The 26,275-nt window shown below is 35.6% G+C and overlaps 1 protein-coding gene across 7 annotated transcripts in view; it reads right to left on the bottom strand.

Moving 5' to 3' along the window:
• Positions 1-17,914: 17,914 nt before the first annotated feature.
• CD36 (CD36 molecule (CD36 blood group)) overlaps positions 17,915-26,275 on the bottom strand; it is a 76,253-nt gene continuing 67,892 nt past the window's right edge. For all 7 annotated transcript variants that reach the window (XM_077863865.1, XM_077863870.1, XM_077863869.1 and 4 more), the window contains 6 exons: positions 25,137-25,324; positions 23,867-23,985; positions 22,772-22,845; positions 22,135-22,189; positions 21,133-21,297; positions 17,915-18,764 (listed from right to left, as the gene is read on the bottom strand). In XM_077863865.1, coding sequence (XP_077719991.1) covers positions 21,133-21,297; positions 22,135-22,189; positions 22,772-22,845; positions 23,867-23,985; positions 25,137-25,324 — 601 coding nt within the window. In that variant the 3' untranslated portion in view covers positions 17,915-18,764. The remainder of the gene's footprint in view (positions 18,765-21,132; positions 21,298-22,134; positions 22,190-22,771; positions 22,846-23,866; positions 23,986-25,136; positions 25,325-26,275) is intronic.

Below are 26,275 nucleotides of genomic sequence, written 5' to 3' on the forward strand. Positions count from 1 at the left end.
GTAGGACATGATGGGTGGAAAAAGATGAAAGCTTAAACGTAGGGGCATTTCTGGGAAGTGGTAGGGACATTTGTGGAAGCGGGAGTGACGTGTTCCCAGAAAGAAATCACAGTGAATCCATTTCACCTCCTTCACAAATGAAAACAAGCAGATCTTGATAACAGTGTTACCAGCTGAGAAGTTTGGTTTATTGTGAAAATTATTAACGAAAAGGACAGAGGGACCCACCTTTCTGACAGCCTGCTTTGTTACTTGGAATCTAGTTTATTACTTAGAAGTTTTGCATATTGTTCAAAGACTCCCACTGTTCCTGCACTGAATGGCTAGTTCACCCCCGGTAAATGCCATGGGGTCACACTCTCCAATAATGGCTTGGCAACAACCTTCATGGGGGAATATTTTACCACCTATTGTGCTAACCAGCTGCAGATCTGACAAAGTCACCTTTTATTTCCTCTCACATATTAAATAGCACGATTGTCTTCAGTATTGGCTGCTGTAGAGTTTTGAGTCCTATTTCATGTAACCTCGGGGTGTATTAATTAATTTGAGTCTTAAATTAGGCTTTATTGTTGGGATGTGGTTTACAAGTGGGAATCGGTGCCATTGTAAAGCATTCTGAGGAGGAAGTTGGGCTGTTGCTAAGTCTGAATGACTGGAATTGGGACAGTACCCGGAGAGGAACAAAACCTCTGCAGAAGGGCAGAGGGAATGGAGGGGACAAGTGTGACATCATCTGGCTTCTGTCTGGTAGGTTTGAAAACTCAATGACTCTAGAAATGTGACTCTGAAGTTTCCTGTTTTTCTCTCATGAGAGCCAGCTCAGGGCTTTAATTCCCAGGAGCAGGATCAAGAGTCTTGTGTTTAACCAGTAGAATGTTTTACCTGGAGTAGACAACCTTGGAAATGTCCAGAGCAGTCTGGGAGCCAAACACAGAAGCCAGCCGGAGCCTGTGAAGACTGATGTTTCCTGGAGCCTGAGCATCCTCATCCTCAGTGAGGCTGATACCGGAGTGGGGGTTGGTCACAGGGGCCAGCCTGACTTGAGGTTCTCAGTTCCTCCCATCCAGTCAAAAAAGAGGGAAAAGACTGAAATAACGTTAATCAACCCTTGAGTACTATTCTATAGTTCAAAGGCAATTTCCCCTACAACCTACAGCCCTCCAGTTAGGTAGTGCTTTATTATTTGTTATCCATAATTTATGGGTAAGAATGTGAGATTCAGAGAGGTTGGGTATCTTCATACAATTCCTTCATTTAGTGTCAAAACTATGACCAGGCTCCAAGCTTCACTTTATGTTCTTTCCATGATACAAAATACTCTTCTCTGTGTAGCCAATTAATTCAGTGTTAAATAACATATAGGAAGTATATCTCTGCATATTAGTGGTAAGATTTGTATTAGTAAATTGAATAGACAAAATCAGAGGCCCGGTGTTTCAATAAAGAAGTAGTTGCTAAAGGAAAAATATTTGCGTAGCCATTCCTCCCTCTTCACTGGGTTTTGTCTGCCATCTAGTGGAATTTTGACAAACCCACATGTAAAAGCTAAGGAATCATTCCGGCGGTAGGTTATTCAATCTTTTTGGTTTTGAAATTTAATCAAAGTCTTTATTTAACACTTTTAAAGCACTTTTGTGTGCAGATTATTTTTATCTCATGTATTAGTAGATTGTCTGCCATCTTGGATTTTTTTGTATAATCTAGTTTTTGGCTACTAACAATAATATTTTCTTCTTTTATTTATCCTCCTCAATCTCCATTTACTCCTCCACAAACTGAGGTTAAAATCTCTTTTAACTGTAAAATTCTATGGTACTATACTAAATCTTGACTTAATAATAGAAAAATCACAATTTTTACTGATACTCTTCTCCTATCTTCAAACCTTACTTACACAGATCATTCATATGTATTAGTTATTAGAAGACCAGAATTATGTGGAAAATCAATGAATGATGTTTTAAAAGATAATTAACATAAGTCACATATGTTATAGGAAAGAGGATAAAAAATACCCATGGGGGAACCATTGAATCTATCCCTAGCCTTATGGATAGAATATTTTAAAATTTTGTCCAATCACTACATAAAATCTCAATAACAATAAACTCTGGGTGGCCTCTAGAGCAAGTTTTGTTACTACTATTTGCCAGTGAGCAAACAGGAACAGAAATACTTAGTTGATCAATCTCACAAAGGCTGACAATTATAGAAAATGCATTAAAACTCAAGTGTGTGCTACTGCCTGCAGAAAAACAGCCTTTAATCACATTTGGAGCTGGGGAGAAATGCAGCAGCTCAGACCCCATCCAAGACCTATGGAATCAGTCTGCCTTCTAACAAGATTTCCAGGTGATTCAATGCCCATTAAAGTTTCAGAAGCACCAAAAGCCCATGAACTATTTATAGACCAAGATGTTTTTCCAGGATGATAAGGTAGCCACGTGGTCTTTGAGGAGTGTTTACATCACTTTTAATCTGAAAAACAAAACACAAACCCTTAAATATGGGAAAATGTTATCTTAAGTGAGAGGACAAATTTCCAAGTAAATCTCATCAGACATATCAAATATTAAGATGTTTCAAATAATTGCAATAAATTTATTTTGGAAATCTAACCAGACTGATTCTAGAGTAACAATAGCAATTTTCTTGTGTGTGTTCCTTGTTCCTGTGCAGCATATTATAACTAGCATAAGCTTTTTAAAAAAAAAATCTAGAATTTTCAAGATAAAAAGCACTTAGTTTAGTCCAAGTCCTTCAATTTATAGATGAAGCAAATGAAAGTTACTGAGAATGTTATTGACAGGACTGAATGTGGAGCTCCTGTCTGCTGGTCTATTTATTACTCTTCAGCCAAAACATTTTACCCTTCACAAATATGGATTATAATTTGTCTGGATGACTGTTTCCCAGAGCTAGTCCTGCGAAATTGCTCTGAAAAAAATATGTTTGAGAAATACTGCATTAACTTGGCTTGTTCTTCGTAATTCTTGGTACCTTCTCATGAGGTGGTTCTATCCTACAGAAATCAATCTAACTCTTCACCTCCATTTACCAAGACCTGAATGAAGGAAACATGCTTGCCTCCTCTTTGATGTCCTTCTGCTGCATTTCTTTTTCCTCCAGGCAGAAAAAAAATTTTGTACTTTGATGGGCTCATGTGATTTATTTCGACCCATGTGTATAACACAGGATAATCTCCCAATTGAACTCTGTCACTTGAATTATAGCTCTGAAGTCCCTTTGCCATGTAACAAAATAAAGTCTCAGCTTTTGGGGATTAGGGCATAGACATTTTGGGAGGGCCAATCTTCTTACTCCAAATGTCAAATCCTTACAGAGATCATTGCTGATTCCCCAGTATTAAGGGACTGTTCAGCACTTTATTGTATCACCTTCCTTCATTTAATTATTTATCCCTATCTTTTAAAAAACTGTGAGAGCTGATGATCCTGGAATAGTGTTTGGCACATAACGGATGCTCAGTAAATATTTGCTCTCTGAATTTTGTCTAAGCCACTAGCCTTTCCAAATTTATTGTTCATAAAATTCAGGGTATGGGTTTATCCATGAAACAAGGCCATCTTTATGTTCTTCTATATGCACATACATGCACACACGTATACAATCTGCATGTGAGAGCATATGTGTGCATACACAGATACCCTGTATTTTCCCTTTTGGTCTGTTTTTAAACTTTATATGAAACACGAATTTTTGAGCTGAGAAGTTAAGGTTCAGGTGCTTTAGGCACCCCACCAGATAATCTATTGGAGCTTTTGGAGCTGCCAGCTAAAACTCAGTGTTGTCCTTACTTATTTATATCCAAGCACTTCTGTAGGAGTCAAGAGGCTTTCTTTTTGAGTCAACATTGATCTTCTTTATCTTCCTTATATCATACCCATTTATCGTGGAGTTCTTAAGCAATATGGAATATGCATAATCCCTCTATTACATAGCAGCCTGAGTGAGAAGACTTATTAAACATTACTCTACAATGGTATTCCTAGATTGGAATTCCGTAAGTTATAACCACAGATATTTGGTGGAAAAAACTGTATTCCATGCTTAAGTTCAGAAAACATTGGTTTAGGGACACCTGTGTGGCTCAGGTCGTGATCCCGGAGTCCCGAGTCCTACATGGGGCTCCCTGCTTCTCCCTTTGCCTGTGTATCTGTCTCTCTCTCATGAATAAATAAATAACAATCTTTAAAAAAACTTAATAAAAGGAAAACATTGCATTAAAGGAATCAATGGTATCTTGGAACATATGTCGTGCTTATATGACCTGTGACTAAGAGGGCTATTTAGTTTGCAATATTTTCCAAATATTTCACCAGAGGACCAATTTTTCCTGTAGAGTATCATATCCAAGAATTAGTGTGCTAGGGACACCACTTAATAAACATTACTACAGGATACCTTCATTCTCAATATAAGGTCTTCAAGGTTTCCAAATTTATTAGCAGTGTTCATGGATCCAAAAATAACTTAAAGAAACAAGTTTTGAGGAATCCTTTTGAGGGATCTTTGTTATTCAAAATTGGTTTTGTTTTTATCATAACATAACTGAAAAAATCTTTATGGCATAACACAACAGCTTATTTCCCATGCCACATGTCTCAAAGTTGCTGGTGGCTGTGTGGCACACAGTGACTCAGGAAGCCAAGCTTTATCTGTGTTGTCACCTGTAGCAATAGGTAACAGTGATCTAAAAGTGCTTCAGCGCTTCTGAGGATGTATTGCACGGCCCTTCTGTCTGTAGACATTTGGCCAGAATTTATTGCACGACTCTGGAATTTGGGGGTCTGAGAGATGCAGGGAAGTGGACAAAATGTTTAGGGACACTACTTTCTCTGTTGCTACTAACAATGCTGCTTAATTTCTTTTTGTGACTGGAATTTCTATGCCATTAATAGATCAATGTCTCCTGAAAGCCTTGAGAGATTCATAAACATGTTGTGAGATGGTAAATAGAGTTTGTCACAGAAGGAGGAAGTACGGGGTAGAAGAGAAGATTAAAGCATTAGTAAGACATGTGTCATGTACTAGCAAGAGATGAATTTCAGAAAGTCTTGGCAAGGAACGTTTGGCATTTGCTTAGAAAGGGTAGCTATGTAGTCCAGGAATGTGTCATGTGGCACAAAAAGTTATATAACAATACAGTCACCGCCCTGATCAGATGATTAAGGTTAGCACATCATTGAAAGCCACAGAGTAGGGGAAGACCACGGTTTTCAATACTGAGCACTTTATATGTGCTCTTTTTTGTCCTAAGCACTTTATATTCTATAAATATAGATTAAAGGTCATTTTACAGAGACAAAAAAAAAAAAGACCAAGAAATAAATTGTGAGAAACAAGCAAAATAGGAACAGCCAACCATTTTTAAAGAATGTACTTAGCATTCATAAGTAATTACTCTTAAGCAAAAGGAATTCAGAGTCATAAAACTTTGGGATACACTGAACAGTAATTTTTCCTCTTGGAGATTTATAGCACTTTTAAAGCCTCTGAAAAGCTTTCCAGGAAGAAATCAGTTTAACATTACTTATCCACATATATCAAACTGTCATATAGCTAATAGGAGCAAAGAAAAATTAACCTAGCACAAAGCATTTGGCCTTGCACACTACTGATAGAGATAGTGCTCATCAGGCTTCTTGTTTTCCTATGTGTCTTGCTGGATGTGCCAAGAAAGAAAGGCTCTCGCTGTTTCTCCCGTGGTCCTTCTCGAAGGTTTATGTTTGTTTGCAGTGGTCAATCAGGAGGGATAAAGGAATGTCTCACTCCCACCCCCAAACCAAAAGCAGCCTTGCTTACTGTTTACTCTCTAAGTAGTAGGTTCCTACAACTCAGTGTTCCTCAGCTGGGATACAAACCCACTGTGTGGACAGCATCCTTCTGGGACCTATCGCGTCACCCTTGAGGCTTGAGGTCCAGAGCAGCTGACAGCTTATTTGCTGATGCTTGAGCTTCCGTGTGTTGTAAGCGACAAAGTCTTTTGTGTCTTTCCCAGGAGTATCATGTGTCTGCTGCCCACATCCATGAACAGTATGGGCTAAAGTATTAGCTTGTAAAAGTAGAGTAAATTCAAATATAGGAGACAGCAGTACAATGGGGGTAATAAACTTTCAGCTCTTTCCAAAGGTTGATTTGAATAACTTTTCCAGGCTTATGAATTTTACTTGGCAGAGGAGAAATACGAGTTAGTAGACAATCCTCTCAATAGTTGCTGGGATCTACCAAATTTACATATTCTTAATTAATATTTGAGGACATTTGAGTGCTTACTCTGCTTCATTAACTGTTGAAAGCACTTTATTTTTTTTTAAAGATTCTATTTATTTGTGTGTGTGTGTGTGTGTGTGTGTGTGTGCACACGCATGCGCACAAGCAGAGGGGAGGGGCAGAGGGAGACAGAGAAGCAGTCTCCCTGCCCAGCAGGGAGCAGGGAGCCCAATGCAACAGCTCCATCCCAGGACCCTGGGATCATGACCTGAGCCAAAGGCAGATGCTAAACCCACTGGACCACCCAGGTGTCCCTTGAAAGCACTCTATATGCACTGGCCGCCTTAATCCTCAGAACCACTCCATCAGTGCCTTCCTCTTACAGATGAGGAAACTGAGACATAGAGGGGTTAGTTTTCCCAAGGCCATACCCTAAGTGGTGGGCCTGGAATTCAAACCTAGGCACCAGAACCTAATTTCTGACTATCAAACTGAGAAAAAAGAGATAAAGAATTTTAGATTTAGTCACAGTAGAAACCAAAACTATCAGAACAAAAGTAAAAATAAAAAACCTAATCAAAGAAAGATTTTCTGAAATATGAAAATGCTAAATTTGCAAATATCTTCCCATAAAAATAAAATCAAAATTTTATTGTCCAACAAGTATACAGATTATCTGAAAAAGAGCAAATGAGGGCAGCCCGGGTGACTCAGTGGTTTAGCGCTGCCTTCAGCCCAGGGCCTGATCTGGAGACCTGGGATCGAGTCCCACGTCGGGCTCCCTGCGTGGAGCCTGCTTCTCCCTCTGCCTGTGTCTCTGCCTCTCTCTCTCTCTCTGATGAATAAATAAATAAAGTCTTTAAGAAAAAAAACAAAACTCATTTGCTCTTTTTTTTTAAAATATTTTATTTATTTATTCATGAGAGACACAGAGAGAAACAGAGAGGCTGAGACACAGGCAGAGGGAGAAACAGGCTCCATGCAGGGAGCGCGTTGTGGGACTTGATCCCAGGTCCCCAGGATCACACCCTGGGCTGAAGGTGGCACTAAACCTTTGAGCCACCCGGGCTGCCCATAACTTTCATGTTTAGAGGCAAACCCTACAATTACTAAAACTTTGAGAATTTTTATTTATAAATATTTCTACAGTGTGGCAGTGGATTAAACTTGTTGATCATAAATGTTAATCCCATTTAAGGGTGTCAGTGTTTAAAACCATTTACCAACTTGCCCAGGTAACTTTGGGGACCCTCCTTTCCCCTAGATATCCAGGGAAGATTTTCTCTCAATATTTCCCATGATAGACCTTGCTAACTGTTCATGGCCTTTGATCTAGGCAGATCTTGGGTCTGTCTACGTATCTTTTTCAGCCACTTCATTTTTTTTTTCAACCAAGTGATTTCAGGCAACTACTATCAAATAGTTGCTGAAAGAAACTTATTTGTCACCTGGGTCTTTAGGCTGCATATACTATTTGTAACTTGTTTATTTAGCAAGCCTGTTGAATATTTTCTTATCTCGCATGCTAAATTACTCTCAACAAACAAACTTGTTGTTTTTAGTTCCATTATAGACACTCTAGTGTGCTGTGGGGAATTGCTTGATGCAGTAGGATCCTCTGAGTAGACCGTCAGAAGCTATCCCACAGGTCTTGGAACAGAAAATCTCAGAAAATTTAAATTATGTCATTTGCTAAGCTAATAAATTTAAAATGTGCAGTGAGGAATTACCAAAAAGAGATTGCTTACGGGGGGATCCCTGGGTGGCTCAGTGGTTTGGCACCTGCCTTTGGCCCAGGGCACGATTCTGGAGTCCCGGGATCGAGTCCCACGTCAGGGTCCCGACATGGAGCCTGCTTCTCCCTCCTGTGTCTGTGTCTCTGCCTCTGTGTGTGTGTGTGTGTGTGTCTATCATAAATAATAAATGAATGAATGAATGAATGAATAAATAAATAAATAAATAAATAAATAAATAAATAAATCTTAAAAAAGAGATTGCTTAGGTTTTCAAACTTAGGACAGAGTGGAAGCCCCACTAGACCTGAATCCTGACATACATGACATTCATAAACCCTCCCTCATGTGCTGCTGCAACAGCCCTCACTGCCGATGGTGAGGATAGTAAGACCAGAGTTGGGTTTTGAGCAAGGGGGGTCCAAAACAGAGGGAGTGCTTGGTGTCAAGATCCACCCTTGTTGTATTAGAGAGATACAGGGACAAGTATGTCTAGCCACAGCTGTGGAGAACCGGTGACAGCCATGGCTTTGGGTTTTGCTTTTCTTCTGCATGTTATGAGCAGGGCAAAATGGAATTCTTCTATGCCTCATGTAAATGCATTCTACACATTCAGGGACTCCATACCTGGTAATTTCATACCTTCTATTTTCAACACATGTTTACGTCTAACATGTCACACAAACGACAGCCTTACACACTTAGTTTCAACTCTCCATATTATTTCTCTTATTAGCGGAGCTGAATATGCTTTTTTAAAAATTGAATAAGTATAAATTGAATAAATATAAACATATTAGTTTCAGGATTACAACACAATGACTCGGTAATTATATGTATTGCAAAATGATCACCACAATAACTAGTTCACATCTGTCACTGTACACAGTTAGGAAACATTTTTTCTTATGATAAGAACTTTTAAAATTTACTCTCACAATAACTCTCAAATATGTAATGCCATATTTTTAACTATAGTCCCCATGCTGCACATTACTTCCCCATGACTTAGGCATTTTATATGTGGAAGATTGAGCCCTTCAACCTCCTTCAACTGTTTCAATCCCCTTATACACACCGTACCTCTGGCAACGACCAATCTTTATATCCATAAGCTGAGCCTATTTATTTATTTATTTGGATTCCACATGTAAATGAGATCATATTATGTTTGTCCTTTTCTTACCTACTTATTTCACTTAGCATAATGCCCTCAAGTTGCACCCATGTGGCAAATGGCAAGATTTAATTTTTTAGGACTGTATAATATAATTATACATATATAATATATGTATAATAGTCCATTACATACATTATATATATATAAACATTTAATATAATTATACATATATTATATGTATATAATATTATATACATTATAAACATAATATAATTATACATATATAATATATGTATAATAGTCCAATACATACATTATATATATATATATATATATATATATATATATATATATATATATATATAAAAACATTTAGGTTGTTTCCATATCTTGGTTATTATAAGTAATGCTGCAATGACCATAGGGGTTCAGATATCTTTTCTAGTTGGCATTTTTGTCTCTTCAGAAAATACCCAGAAGTAGGACAGCAGGATCCTGTGGTAGTTCCATTTTAATTTTTTGAGGTAACTCTATATGGTTTTTCATAGTGGCTGCACCCAGTTTACATTCCTACCAGCAGTGTACGAGAGTTCCTTTTCTCTGTACCCTCTCCAACACTAATTATTTCTTGTCTTTTTGATTTTAGCATTTTGACACGTCTGAGGTGGTATCTCACTGTGGTTTTGTATACGTGCTGCCAAAGCGAGCACATCTCACTGTGGTTTTGATTTGCATATCCCTGATGATGAGTGATGTTGACCATCCGTGTGTCTTCTTTGGAAAAAATGTCTATTCTGATCTTATGCTCATTTTTAAACTGGATTCTTCATTTTGTTGTTGCAGTTGTTCGTTTTGTTTTGTTTTGTTTTGCTCTTGAGTCCCATGAGTGCTTAGATATTCAGATATTAACCTCCTACCAGATATGTAATTTGCAGATGTTTTCTCCCATTCTGTAGGTTGCCTTCTCATGTTTCCTTTGCTGTGCAGGGTTTTAGTTGGATATAGTTCTGCTTTTTTATTTTTGCTTTTGTTGCCTTTACTTGTGATGTCAGATCCAAAAAATCAATACCAAGACATATCATGGAGCTTTCCACCTTTGTTTCCTTCTAAGAGGCTTATGGTTTCAGGTCTTATATTCAAATCTGTAATCCATTTTTTTTTTCTGTAATCCATTTTGAGTTAATTTTTGTGCATTCTGTAAGACAGTCATCCAGTTTCATTCTTTTGCATGTGGTCCTTCATTTTTCTCAATACCATTTATAGACTGCCCTTTATGCCTGTTTTTGGCTCTTTTATTATAAAGCAATTGATCATGTATTTGTGGTTTATGTCTTGGGTGTCTATTATGTTCTATTGAACTGTATGTTTGTTTTTATGCCAATGCCATACTGTTTTGGTCACTATAGCTTTGTTTTTTGTTTGTTTTTTTTAAACTTTTTAAAAAATTTTTTATTTATTTATGATAGGCACACAGTGAGAGAGAGAGAGGCAGAGACACAGGCAGAGGGAGAAGCAGGCTCCATGCACTGGGAGCCTGATGTGGGATTCGATCCCGGGTCTCCAGGATCGTGCCCTGGGCCAAAGGCAGGTGCTAAACTGCTGTGACACCCAGGGATCCCATAGCTTTGTAATATACTTTGAAATCAGCAAGCATGATGCCTCCAGCCTTGTTTTTTTTGTTTTTTGTTTTTTTTTTTTTTCCCCAGCTTTGTTTTTATTTCTCAGGATTTCTTTAGCTATTCTGTGGTTACACACAAATGTTATCATTACTCATTTTATTTCTGTGGAAAATGCCATTTTAATTTTGATAGGAATTGCATTGAATCTGTAGATTGCTTTGGGTAGTATGAACGTGCTAACAATATTTTCCCAATCCAATGAGCATGGAATATCTTTCCCTTTGTGTTTCCTTCAATTTCTTTCATTAATGTCTTATAGTTTTTACTGTACTGATCTTTCTTTCATCTCCTTCCTTAAATTTATTCCTAGTTATTTTTCTTTTCTTTTCTTTTTTTTTTAAATTTTTTATTTATGAGAGAGAGAGAGAGAGAGAGAGAGGCAGAGACACAGGCAGAGGGAGAAACAGGCTCCACGCCGGGAGCCTGACGCGACACTCGAACCCAGGACTCCAGGATCGCACCCTGGGCCAAAGGCAGGTGGGAAACCGCTGAACCACCCAGGGATCCCTTTATTTTACTTTTTGATGTGATTATAAATAAGATTCTTGTTAATTTCTCTGATAATTTGTTGTTAGTATATAGAATCACAACTGATTTCTGTATGTGGTTTTTGTATCCTGCAATTTACTGAATTCATTTATTGGTCCTAATAGCTTTTCGGTGGAGTCTTTAGGACTTTCTCTATAGTATCATGTCATCTGTGAATAGTGACCATTTTACTCCTTTCTTCTAATTTGAATGCCTTTTATTTATTTTTTTTCACCTAATTGTTGTGGCCAGGACCTCCAATACTACGTGGAGTAAAAGTAGTGAGAGTGGACATTCTTGTATTGCTCTTGATCTTAGAGTAAAAGATCTCTTTCAGCTTTTTATCATTAAGTATAATGTTAGCTGTGCTGTTGTCACATATGGCCTTTGTTATGTTGAGGAAAACTCCCTCTATATCCACTTTGTTGAGAATTTTTATCTTTAATGGTTGTTGAATTTTTGTCACATGCTGTTCCTGCATCTATTGAGATGATCATATGATTATTCTTCACTTTTTTGGTATACTGTGGCATATCATGTTGCTTGATTGCAATGTTGGATTTTTCTTACCTCCTTGGAATAAATCCCACTTGTTTATGATGTATGACCCTTTTAATGTATTTTTGAATTTGGTTTGCTAGTATTTTGTTGAGGATTTTTAAATTTATGTTCATCAGACATTTGGGCCTATATTTTGTTTTCTTTGGGCATCTTTATCTGATTTTGGTATCAGGGTAATGCTAGCTTTGTAAAATGAAGTTGTAAGTGTTCTGTTTTTTTGGAAGAGTTTGGAAGAAGTTTTTTGGAAGAGAAGGATTGGTAATAATTCTTGGAATATTTGGTAGAATTTACCAGTGAAACTGTCTTGTTCTGGACTTTTTGTTTTTGTTTGTTGGGAGGTTACTGATTAGTAATTTAATCTTCTTACTAGTAATCAGTTCATTCAGATTTTCAATTTCAGCATGATTCAGTCCTCGTAGATTGTATGTCACTAGGAGCTAATCCATTCTAGTTTTGCCCAGTTTGCTGGCATAAAGTAGTCTCATGATCCTTTGTATTTCTGTGGTATCAGTTGTAATGTCTTTCTCATTCTGATTTTGAGGTGTTTTTCCTGATTAGTCTAGCTAAAAGTTTGTTATTTTTTCTCTTTTCAAAGTACCAGCCCTTTCTATCATTAATCTTTTTCTATTTCCTTTTTATTCTTTTTGTTTGTTTGTATTCTGATCTTAGGTATTTTCTTTCTTCTACTGATTTTGGGCTTTATTCATTTTTTTTTTAAGCTCTCTGAGTTGTAACGCTAGGTTGAATATTTGAGATATCTGTCTCTTGAGATAGACATTTGTTGGTATGAACTGCCCTCTTAGAACTGCTCTTGTTGCATCCCACATATTTTGGAATGTTTTATTTCCATTTTCATTTGTTTCGAGGTATTTTAAAAAAAAAAGATTGTAATTATTTATTCATGAGAGACAGAGAGAGAGAGAGAGAGAGAGAGAGAGAGGCAGAAGCAGACTCCATGCAGGGAGCCTGATGTGGGACTCAATCCTGTGTCTCCAGGATCACACTCTGGGCTGAAGGTGGCGCTAAACCGCTGAACCACCCAGGCTGCCCTGTTTCGAGGTATTTTTTAATTTCTCTTTTTATTTCTTCTTTGCCCCATAGTATGTTGTTTAATCTCCACATATTTATACATTTTCTAGTTTCTTATAATTGATTTCTGGTTTATACCATTATGGTCAGAAAATATATTGATATGATTTCAATCTTATAAAATTTATTAAGACTTGTAGCTTAACATATGTTCTATCCTAGAGAATGTTCTACGTGCACTTGAGAAGAATGTGTGTTGTGTCTTGCATGGAATGTTCTGTATCAGTCCATCTGGTCTAACATGCTTAAGGCTAATGTTTCCTTATTGATTTTCTGTCTGGATGATCTATTCATTGGTGCAGATGGAGTATTCAAATGCCTTACTTTATTATATTGGTGTCTATTTCCCTCTCTAGGTATGTTAAAATTTGCTTTATATTTTTAGATTTTCCTATATTGGATGCATACATATTTACAAATGCTATATCCTTTTGTTGGATCGATCCCTTTATCAGTATATAATGTCCTTTGTCATTTATTACAGTCTTCATCTTTTTTTTTTTCAGTCTTCATCTTAAAGTCTATTTTTGTTTGCTATAAGTATAGCTACTTCAGCTTTATTTTGTTTTCTATTTGCATGAAATATCCTTTTCTATCTCTTCATTTTTAGTCACTTATACCTGAAGTGAATTTTTTGTAAGCAGCCTGTATCTGGGTCTTCTTTTCAATTTTTTAAATCCACTCAGCCACTCTGTCTCATGATTATAAAATGTAGTCCATTTACATTTGAAGTATCTACCAGTAGATATGTACTTTTGTCATTTTAGTCATTGTTTTCTGGCTGTTTTGTAGTTCTGCTCTATACTTTCTTCTTTTCTTGCTTTCTTCCATTGTGAATTCATGACCCTCAGAATGGTATGTTTAGATTTCTTACTCTCTATTTTTTGTGTATCTATTAGAGGTTCTTGCTTTGTGTTATAACAATACATATAAAAATATAACAACTTAGGTTGATAAGAACTGAAGTTTGAATGCATTTTTATTTTTATTTATTATTTTTTTAAAGATTTTATTCATTTATTCATGAGAGACACAGAAAGAGAGGCAGAGAGACAGGCAGAGGGAGAAGCAGGGAGCCAGACATGAGACTCCATCCCAGGACCCCGGGGTCACACCCTGGGCAGAAGGTGGCGCTAAACCACTTAGCCACCCGGGCTGCCCCTGAATGCATTTTTAAAGCTACATATTTTTATGTCTTTTTTGGCATTACATTTCACATTTTTAAAAATCTTGTATGCCCTTTAATTAGTTATTATAGTTATTTTTACTACTTTTGTCTTGTAATCTTTATACTAGCTTTAGTAGTGAGTAATCTATTACCTTTATTACATATTTAGGTTTATCTGTGTGATTTATACTTTTAGAGGTTTTGTTATTAATTGGCTTACTTTCTTTTCATCTTAAAGCAGTCCCTCTCACATTTTTTATAAGGCCAGTTTAGTTGTGATGAACTCCTTCAACTTTTTCATCTGAAAAATTCTGTATCTCCTCTGAAAGATAACTTTGCTTTTGCGTAGATTATTCTTGGAATTATTATTTTTTTCTTTGTGCACTTTGAATATATTGTGCCACTTTCTTTTGGCCTGCAAAATTTCTGCTGAAAATTCTGATAACCTTATGGAGGGTTCCCTTGTAGGTAACAAGTAGTTTTTGTTTCTGCTTTTAAGGTTCTCTCTTTGTCGTAAACTTTTTAACATTTAATTGTAATGTGTCTCAGTGAGGCTCTCCTTAGGTTCATCTTGTTTGGAATTTGATGGGCTTTCTGAATTTGGATGTCTATTTTGTTCCCGAAGTTAGGGAAGTTTTAAGCCTTTATTTCTTTTTCTGTCCTGTTCTCTCTCTCTTTTCCTCTGGGCTCCCTTTAATGTAAATGTTATCCTGCTTGTTGTTGTCCCTTAAGTACTTTAAGCTATCTTTACATTTTTTCTTTTTTTTTTCTTTTTGCTGTTCTGATTGGGTGCCTCTGCCACTTATTGGAGCTCATTGGTCCTTTCCTCTGTTTCATCTTGTCTTCTAGTCTTCTGCTGAAACCCTCTCATGTACTTTCAGTGCAGTTATTCAGTCTTCAGCTCTGTAACTGCTGTTTGATACTTCTATCTTCTCTTTGTTGAAGCTCACTGTGTCCATCCATTCTTCTTCTGGGTCTTTGAGTATTTTTATGACAATTTCTTTGAACTCTTTATCAGGTTAATTACTTATCTACATTTTATTAAGGTTTTTCTTTTCGGAGTTTTATGATTACTTTTTAAAATTTGGAATATATTCTTTTGTTTCTTCATTTTACTGGACTCTCTGTGGTAGTTTCTATGCATTAGATGAAACAGTCTTGAAGGAGTTTCCTCCTGTAGATGAACCTTATTGTTCAATCCTGCCCTCACTCTTGGTTGTCTCTCAAACCTTTGCGATTTTCCGAGCAGCCTATTTTTAATGACTGAGTAGCTGAAGGTGTGCCAAGACATGTCAGTGTCCCAAAGGGGATCTCAGTAGGCATCCACACTCAAGCTACCTGGAGTCAGACCCTTGGGCAGCAGCTTTTAACATATGAAAATATATACAGGTTTATGGAACTGCAAAGGCATACCCTGCTGGTTGCTAGAGTCAGGTATTCTATGTGTCCCCTGGACAGCAGTCACCAAATCTCCAGATGAATTTTAACCTAGTACTAGTAGCCTGCTGAGATACTCTCCAGGGACAAAAGCTGGCAGTTGCCATCTTTGTGCTCTCTGCCTTGCTCCAGCCAATAGGCACCAATTTCAAGCTACTTGCCATGCTCCTGAGTGTCAGTAGCTTCTAGAGGGGAGCTTTTACACACATCTGGTACCCAGATTTCTGCTGCTCAAGAAACACTCTTTGATTACCTGGGTTTGGGGTCCAGGGGAGCTTATGTTCCTGGATCCCATAGAACCAAAATAATTGGGAGATTGTTCTTGACAGATAACCTCTCCCAGAGCATTGCACAGACAGCAGACTGAAATATACCTCAGTTTATCTGAGGAAGAGGCCAATTTGCTTGTCTAGGAACTTTGGTCTGAGGGACAGGCTTTAGGTTTGGCCTACATCTAGGAGCCTATTGTGGTGTTCTCAAGGAACATGCCAATGCCAATGGAGGTCATCTTTGAGCTCTCCCTCTGCCTTGACTTTCATTATAGATACAATTGTGTGGCTCAGACACTGATCGTGGGTTAAAAGATTGACAGATTATTGCAAATGCACAAATCCAAACACAAATATCTAGTACTTTCACGGTAAATTTTCAGGGATAAACAATTTGTCTATAGTTTTTTTTTTTTTCTTGAAATGATACCCCCTTTACCTCTTTGTTCCTGAGAATCAAAAGCTATATAGACTTTTTATGCACTTATTAGCAACAATGAGCATTAACCCATTTTGAGATGTTGTAGAGTCTCTAAATTATGTTAACCCCTTTTCAGATTCTCTAGATTTTCAAACTTAAGATATGAATAACAACTACAGTTTGTGTGATGGTTAAGGTAATTTGGGATGAAAATGTGCCTCTCTACCAAATAGTGTTTTTCTGTGGAATAAAGCATACACATTTACCAATGCAGTTATAGGTGTTTAAACATTTTCCCTCTTTGAACACCACACAAGTCACACATTTAATACATTCCCCAAAATGCCCCACTCCCATCTTAGTACACATATGTGCATGTACACACACATCCAAACCATTTTTTCTTATAAAAAAATCTTATAAAAAAATCTCGATTCTTTAAAGAAAATATTGTCTTCCTCACAGGATATTTTTAATACAATTGACTTACCTTTGCATATGTATTATCTTTCCTCTTGTACATATTTTATAGAATTTGAAGAAAATGTTGAGTAATGATAAAGATTAGAATATACACACATTTAAATAATACTAAAGACACAGAAGTGAAAATCTTTTCCCTGATACCTAAATTCTGTAGATGATTTTCTGTATGAAGATTTTTTTTAAATTTATTTATGATAGGCACATAGTGAGAGAGAGAGAGAGAGAGTCAGAGACACAGGCAGAGGGAGAAGCAGGCTCCATGCACCGGGAGCCCGACGTGGGATTCAATCCCGGGTCTCCAGGATCGCGCCCTGGGCCAAAGGCAGGCGCTAAACCGCTGCACCACCCAGGGATCCCTGTATGAAGATTTTAATGTCTGAATCATTGCTTAGGTACACAGATGTTGTGTGAGGTAGATATGTATGTTTTTCATCCAACTCTTCAGCCCCACTTAGTTCAAGAATTAAATTTTCTTCATATATCTCTTAGATCAACATGTCAACTTTGACCTTTCAGAAGATGTCTAGAATCTCATCTTATGTGTCCATATCTTACAGGGATACCCCCCCCATCTAAATGTAAACACATTAAATCAGTATGCCTTTGAGATTTTCTCAAGAAAAATCTGATGGTGTCTTTAGGGTTTTCAATATTTGCCCTAGAAAGTAATGTGAGGAAAACTAGTTATTTTTAATTTTAGTATCCATACCAGTTCCCACTAATTTGTCCTATAAACCCTTGTGTATAAAGCACTAAACAGAATGTGGTCCATTTTCCCTTTCCATGAGGAGCTTTTTAGGAGGAATAGTGCTCTCTGCAATAAGTAAACTCTTGCTAAACAAAGAAAGACTACCTGTCTAATAAAAAGGTAAAATCCTTAGGGTCTGGACTGACGTCCTGCTGATGTAACATATGAAACCAAATATCTCTTTTGCTTTTCCTCTCATGAGCTTAAAAACTTAACCTAGGAGAAAGTGGTCATGATTGAATTAAGAAAACATATGCCAGAAAGAAATAGAGAATCAGAACATTTATCCTAATTTTTTATATGAAGTATCCTATAATGCAAGAACCATGCAAAGTACAGGAATTTAAGGAAGAACATAGTTTAATGGTTGAGACCGTTCTAAGATGACTATGAAAGCAAGAACTATTACAACAAAAAACTATTAACACACATTCTAGATCATCTTTCATACAGTAATTCCTTTATTACCATTTACATCTCAATACTAGCACAGCATTCTGAAGTTGCCAAGCTTAAGTTGCATGTAACGGAGTAGAAAGATATCAGTCTACTTATAGTGCCAGAAGAGCTGCAGCACGTGGGAGATGACAAAGTCCTTAAACACGAAGAGGCAAAATGTGCTAAAAAATGATGTCCATTTGCATAATCAGGGACAAAATATAAGTCCATATTGTTATGAAATAAGAAAATGGTTACAATGCTTGCTGTTGCTGTGTGAAGGATTCCACAGAGAGAGAGACTTGAGTAATATATAATGAATGACTCCTAGGCCAATCATTTCTTTTCCATTCTTAAATGTCTTTCAAAACAGTCAGTGCTCATGAGATGTAGTGTACTGACAGTCCTGGAGTCCGTCTATTGCAAGTGAACAGGGATACTGTTGTCTTCCCTTGATAAAAAAGACAGGAGTTCTGGGTCCAAGATTTGTTGAGAATGTCCACTCTGCTGAATTTGCCACCAGGGAACCAGTTAGTAAATCAGTACCAAATAAAAGCAGTTGGTTCATGCTTGAGCCAGGTCTATAGAAACTGAAATCAATTCGATGGTGCACATGAGGAATTTTAAAAGGTTCCATATTTGTGTTCAAAGTATGGATTTTAACAACATCTTAAAATCCTTTAGAAATATGCTGCTGTTTAGTGCAAAAAAAATAATGCCACCATTTCTTCAACTAGAAGATAAGGTGTGTTTTGTAAAAATAAAGCATATTAAGTCTTTATCTTGTAGGCCAATAGTAACACAGGTCCTGTCGTAGCTGGTACATTAAAGGTTAAATCTCATTTACTGCCTGTAAAATAGAAGAAATATTATCACTTGTTAGAAAGCAGTGGAAAAATAAAACAGGTACTACTTAGGTTCTATATAAGCAAGATATCATACTTTCTTTCAGTTAGCCTAATTCTTCAAGTAACAAAAGTTCTCGAATGGATGTTATGGATAAGGCAATACATATTCCCAATCAAGGATACATGAAAGGCTATTTCTTTTCTCCCAAGAATTAGCCAGATAAAAAGTGGTAGCTACTAAACCATTTTTTTCCTGTCCCTTCAGACTATCTTTCACTTAGAGATGTATATACTATTTATTTTTATTTTTTTTGAGATGTATATACTATTGCTTTTGAAAGAAATATCGGCTTATTTTGTGATCCATTGAGTAAAACCACACATTAGCTCCACCATCTTTATTCCCTCTGTATATCTCATTATTTTTTCAATTGTTTACAAATCCACCCAAACACATACTTTTTATAATATTCAAAATGGATGCTGAAGGAAATCACCACCTTCTGTGATTTTTCTAGAACCTGTAATCTACACAGAGAAATTTCTTCTGTACTTACAAACAAAAAGACAGTTTTATAAAAAGCTGTAACTTTTTCTTATAACAGTCAAGTGTTCAAGCAAAACTAAAATACTTGCTGCCAAAACACTCTGAAAGCTTTCACTTACTCACCTTAACTTAGTCATGCATGGACTGAAGAAATTTGACATTCATGGCTTATTAAACACTGATGAAATTTGTCATATAATGGTACTAGAGAATCCAGGAAAATTTTTATAACTACTATCTTTTGAAAATCATGCTGTCCCACTAGAAAAAGATTTTTTCTGTAATTTATTTGGCTTTTAAAAGGATGACCTTTTCTATTAAAGATTGTCATAAGAATATCTTTGTCTAATCATAACTTATTTTTTTCACTGTGCTAATGCTAGGTCTTAAAGTGATGTAATATGTCCTTTATTTTAGTGTGAGTGTATTAGGCCATCATTTTGAATATTCTGTCTGAAGAGATTGTAAGCAGAGTCATCCAGTCTACTTTCTAGTGGACAAATATTGGCAGAAATGATCAGAACAAGATTTGGCTGCTTCCCTAGACACAAGCTCTGAATCTCACACAAAAATATTGAGCTGAAAATTCCACTGTATTATTTTTTAACAATTAATTTGCTTCATATTTTAAGAATGAACAGTATTTGTACTGTTAAAATTTTCTGGAATGTCTCCAGAAGATAGAATGAATGCTAATGATTTCCTGGCTAGTGTAAACTCATGAAATTTTATTAGGGATTAGTTGTGATAATCCATGAAAAATGTTTAACATAATCTTGGCACATAGTAAGAACTCCAGAGTTATCAGGGGCAATTCCAGATTTCTATATAAGACAGCTTAGGGTCAAAAGTCTGATTTGAAGTAGTGTAAGAGGACTTGTTTTGAAGTTGTGATTTTCATAGCAAGCATATTGCTTTTATTTAGGTTGTATTTTGTTGTTTTGTAGTGCCTAGGAAGAAAGCCTGGTGGAAACATTTGGGAAAGTAGAAAATTCTCCCCCAGAGGCCACACCAGTACCACCGGTGGTAATGATTAAAGACTTTCATTTCTGTTTATGAACAAGGTGGCACAGGCACTAATATCTAAAACACAGAGGTCTGAACTACCTCTACAATTTTTCCAAAACTTCCTTTAAACTGAGTAATTTAGTTTTGCTGTGGTGAATGCTACTTTTTCCTATTCTCTTGTACTATTATATTCAAACTGAACTCATGTGTTTTAATCCTACATTGGGGCTTCCACAGTAAACATCTTGGGTGCATACCCTAATTTCAGACCAGCATGGCCGGCATGTCTATATGTAGCAATTCTGTTTTTATATTAACATATTCATTTTACTTCAGTGTGTTTTTTAATAGCATATTTTTCTTTTATCTCTTTTAAATGAGTTTTTAGGTTTTTTATTAATTGCTAGCTTAATTTTTATTTTTTCCCTTAAGAATTTCAATCTCGCATAACCTTCCCTAGGCAATGATATATTAATTACTTGTGACTCTCTTTATAATGAGCAAGAAATAATCAAGGAAAGTAAGAATAAAGCTGTAGTCATACTAACTTTCCAAAGGTGGTAATTTCATCTTTTATTCCATTCCTCTCAGAACTTAAGATGTAATGTAGCAATCTGATATTCATAGGCCATATTTACTTGTTCAGTCATCATTTGTGTTTTAATCTAGACATTCTCTAAAAATGATAGTAGATAGTAGACTAAACAAGGCTAGAAACATTTGCAGCCTAATTTATAAACCCTATTTGGTAAAATTAAAAGTAATATGTAACCTAATGTTACTGAAGCAATATGTAATTTTTGGTATATACTTACTTATCTTTTTCCCTTTGATCTGCATGCACAGTATGAAATCATAAAAGCAACAAACATCACCACACCAACAGTGAGTAAGATGATTTCTACCAGGCCAAGGAGGTTTATTTTTCCGGTCACTTGTTTTCTGAACTGTGCTGCCTTCTCATCACCGATGGTACCAGTCTGTAATCAAATAATAATTAGCATTATTTGAAATTGGTGAAGCAAAATACTTGAAGCCTTCCACATATATGGCACTCTTTTCTCCAAACACCTGCATGATGTTAGTTATCTGTATTTTTGTGACAAGCCAAGAGAATTCACTTTGCACGTTGTAGAAGGCAATAAATGCCAAGATAGACTACTTAGAGTGAGATATAATCCCCCTCCCTTTGAAGATATTATATAGGACTATTGAACATACTAGGCTTCATTGCTTCAGAATGGCCTTACTAAAATAGTTCACAATTTTCCAGCAGATGTCTCCTATTGACAGAGGGAAGTGACAAATGTCAACAGTTTTGATCCCCCTAAAGTCTTATTTCCTAAATCTGTGGCTAATTGATTGCATGGTTTACACTACAAATATCTCATCTAGTAATAGGATAGACTGCCTACACCTACTTTAACCTGACCTCTATAAGCTTGTTTGATGATACATTAAACTGTAATATTTTTTAGCACTGTAATATTCACAGTCTTGGGTTATTTGGAGTTACCTAAAACAAGCATTATGACAAGAAAAAGTGCTTAAAAGATGCATTTTGAAAATAATCGAAAATGGTAGAAAATGCTTTGAATTTCTAAAAAAAAAACCGGTGAAAACTAACACAAACTTGATCTCAGTGTAGTTGGGTTTTCTCAAATAGGTATAATATGTATACTCATCTACACGGGCAATGAAAACATGTACAACATCAAATACTATACATACATAATCAATTTTGAAACGCCAAAAGCTTTCTTTTTATATACAAAGAAGTTTACTGCTTTTCACAACTGAGAGATAAAAATACTAACCTCATTAAGCCAAAGAATAGGTACAATGTAGTTTCGCTTCAGATTCTTTAATGCTCTGTAATATACATTAAAAGTAATTATGGAAACATATATCAATATATTACACATATACAACAGAAATTTCAGTAAGTACTAGTGTAAACGTATGTTTAGAAATTAGCTGCTCCTGCAACTTGGTTAAGGTCCTTGATTTTTTTTGTTCCCAGTAGTAATTTAAATGTTAATATGACTGTTTCTCAGAAATCTTTTATTCTTATAAACCTTTCTAATACAGATTTCTAACTAGATTAACTTTCTCTATGCACAAATTTTCCCTTTCAACAAATTCTACCCAGGAAAGTAAAATATGAATTCCAGAAACTGGTCACAGAAATATTTGGAAAGCTAGCAAAATAGAAGATACCACCAAATACCCAAAACATTCCAAAATATATGTAAATATCATTTCAACAAACACTAGATATAATTCTAAATTACTAATAAAAATCATCATGAACATTTAGTAATTATTATTTAATGACATTAAGCCAGAGAGAACTTGAACTTTTGTATTCTTTCCACTTACTTTAATAGATTGACTCACATTCTTACAAGAAAATACTAAAAATTGTGTAACCATAAAATTAAAGAGACTCACTCAATTTTTTTTGCTGGCTTGACCAATATGTTGATTTGCAGCCGTTTTGCAAATCGTAAAGTGAATCCAGTTATCTAAAAAGATAACAAACTAATTACAAACTTCTAAAAAAAATCATAATATCCAAAACTCACTTTTATTATTATATAGAATTATGATGAAACTTGCAACTTGTGAAACTGAAATGTTAAATATATTACATAACTATGATTACATGTGTCTGTGCATGTATGCATACAGATGCATGTATACACACACACAATTTTTTTGATCAATCAAATCTCAAGGTTTTAGTTAGATTTGAGGTATTTACCAAAAATGGTTTTGGGTAATTAACAATACTGAAACCCAGAACTCATATAGATTGCTGAACTATGCATCACCAATCGTATATTCAGTCAGAATCAATGTATCATCAGTTTAATTATAATAACTAGTTCTATCATTTAAACTGACACATGACCACTAAAATATTTCATTTAACTTCTGAAGAGGAAAATATTTAAATAAATTAAACTGTTGAGCTATAGGAATTTTTAATTAATTTTTCTTGACACTAAGTATAATAGATCTTGCCCCGAATTCACATATACCCATAAAATCTCTCTCCCTCTCTCTCTCTCTCTTTTTAAAGATTTATTTATCTGAGAGAGGGAGAGGCAGAGGGAGAGAATCTTCAAGGAGACTCCCCAGTAAGCAAGGGGCAGGCTCCATCTCATGACCCTGAGATCATGACCTGAGCTGAAATAAAAAATTGAACGCTTAACCAACTGAGTCACTCAGGTATCCCATAAATTATTGTTTTATGCTTATTTTATACATATTAAATTGTTTTAAGCCAATTAGAATCATTCCTATCATTGGTATTCATGACTTAGGAACCATTAAAAAGGCCTATAAAGTTCCATATGATGAAAAACTAAAGTTTAATGACCTTGATATTTCATAACCAACACAAGAAAGAAATCAATGTAATTTTCACTGAAATAAAAGTAGTAATTTATCAAGACTGTGAGTCAATAAATGATTAACAAGAGAATTTATTTTTTCTTTCAATTTAATGAATCAAATCAGATCAATAATATATTTGCTTACAGGTTCAACATCTAAGTATGTGCTATGTTCATCTTCATTTGGACTTAAGCCTTCAATAGGTTCTCCAATATCAGGACTTGCATGTAGAAAATGAGGAAGTGAAATATACACAGGTTTTCCTGAAAATAAATTTAAAAGATAATTTGGGATAAAAAGTTTTCCTCATTTCACATACCACTAGGAAAATAGTTCCTTAAAAATATAACTTTTTCAATAAAAGAAGACATAACTGGGCTTGAACACTGATGGGGGAAGAAGTTGTATGATCTGATCACTATTGTACAAAAAATAAAATACAAATCTCTGCATCATCCTACTAACTAATGTCAATTGTTTTTCCTGAGGTGTTCATTTTCAATATGTAAAATGTAGCTGCTGAGCACAAAATTTCAACCATTATGTTCATATTTCAGTGAGTAATATATCTGTGAACTGAGAATTTAGTAGATTTTCTTTTTTCATTCACATTCATCCCAATATTAAGGAGGTGCACTAAACTAGATGGACTTCAAATTGTATTTAAGTCAATTCTTGTTTCAGAGACATACTGAAAACATATATTTTTTATGATTTTATCTTTATTTATTCATGAGAAACACAGAGAGAGAGGCAGAGACATAGAGGGAGAAACAGGCTCCATGCAAGGGGCCCGATGTGGGACTCGATCCCAGACTCCAGGATCACAACGTGAACCAAAGGCAGACGCTCACCCACTGAGCCACCCAGATGTCCCTGAAAACATATTTTTATTAATCAATTTCTAGGGAAGAAAAAGCTAGAAAAATGGCAGACGGATAAGTTGGTATGCTCAGAATATCCTAGGAATTATTTTATCCTACCTGAAAAGAGCACGGGAAACCAACAAAATAAAAGGGCTAACTATGGAATGGTTACAACAACCAATATCCAATAAGTAGTTAATATCAAAAATACACAATGGATTCGTAGAACTCTAAAAAAACAAAAACAAAAACAAACAAACAAAAAAACACAAAACACCACACAACCCATTTTTAAAAAATGAAATAAGGCCCGAAAGAGACATTTACGAAAATAGAAGGGAAAACATCAGTATGGTTTTACCTAATAATAACTAAAGTTTCACAACATTGACACACAATTTGGACCTGAAAAGCAAAACAACACTTCTCTACCACCACTTGCTTTCTCACTTTAATTTTAAATTTTTGGTGGAAAGGGATCTTGGGTAAAGGCTGCATTTCAGACTACTGCAGATTATATAATGGACTGTGGTACTGAGAACACTTACCTTCTTTGCATTTGCCAATGTCTAGCACACCATATGATGTGCAGTTATTTGAGATAACTTTTTCTGTGCAGAAACAATGATTATCTGGATTTTGAAGTGGAGATGCAAAGGCCATGGATGGAAGAACAAATCTATAGACAGGAATTCCTTTCAGGTTAATTTCAGCTCCAAAAACAGCATAGATTGACCTAAACACAGATAAGAAAGAACTTTATTCCAGGAAACTGAACTTCATTCTGGAGATTTTTTTCTTTTATTTTTAGATTTATATTCTTGTTAGAATTTTAAACTCTCATGTAATTCACAGGAAAAAAAAATCTTGTGAAATTTCAGGGCATACCAGGACATACAATAATTCGAGTAAGAGCTCTTCTTACCTTTAGTCTCAAAAGCTTCCAAGAGCAGTTTTTGTGAACTACCATGGGAATTTATACTGAAGACATTTCTCATAGTTAATTTCCTCTATGCATTAAATATTTATATGACTTCCCTCAAATCCCTATTTGTGCCCACTTTACATGAAATACAATTAAAATTTCTTTCTTTCAAAATTTAATCCTGGAGGGAAGGCCACGGACTCACTGGGGCGTGTGTATGTGAGTTCTTGATACATAGATCTCATTATTTCCTGTGCACCCCCACCATTTACTGAGTACTCACCCATACCTAGACAATGTGCTGGGGATCAATACATATTTCTTCTAATTCCCACATAACCCTATATGAAGAAACACTGCTCTCTTCAATTTTACAGATAAGGAAAACATTGAGAGATTTCAAATGTTTGCCCATAATGATACATTTTTTTTTTCATAATGATACATTCTTTAGGAACAGGGCAAGGACTCAAGTGGACTGCCTTGGGCTCCAATGCTTGTGTGATATCTGCTGGGCCCACCAATCTTAAAAGGGGCAGTAGTAGCACTAGAGCTCATTAACATAGTTCGGTGACAATGGCATCATTTTCCCTGGACATCATTAAAAAAGATGGGCATGTCCTAAACATGACTGTTATTGAATATAGTTCTAGTGTAGTAAAACAATAAAAAATAAAAAACGAAAAATAGCTCTTACTTAAAAATGAGAAAGAAAATAATTTGCATTCTGTATATTATCCTTCTGCAGCCCTCAATTTTTAT

Source organism: Canis aureus, chromosome 21, assembly GCF_053574225.1.
Source record: "Canis aureus isolate CA01 chromosome 21, VMU_Caureus_v.1.0, whole genome shotgun sequence".
Lineage (NCBI taxonomy): Eukaryota > Metazoa > Chordata > Mammalia > Carnivora > Canidae > Canis > Canis aureus.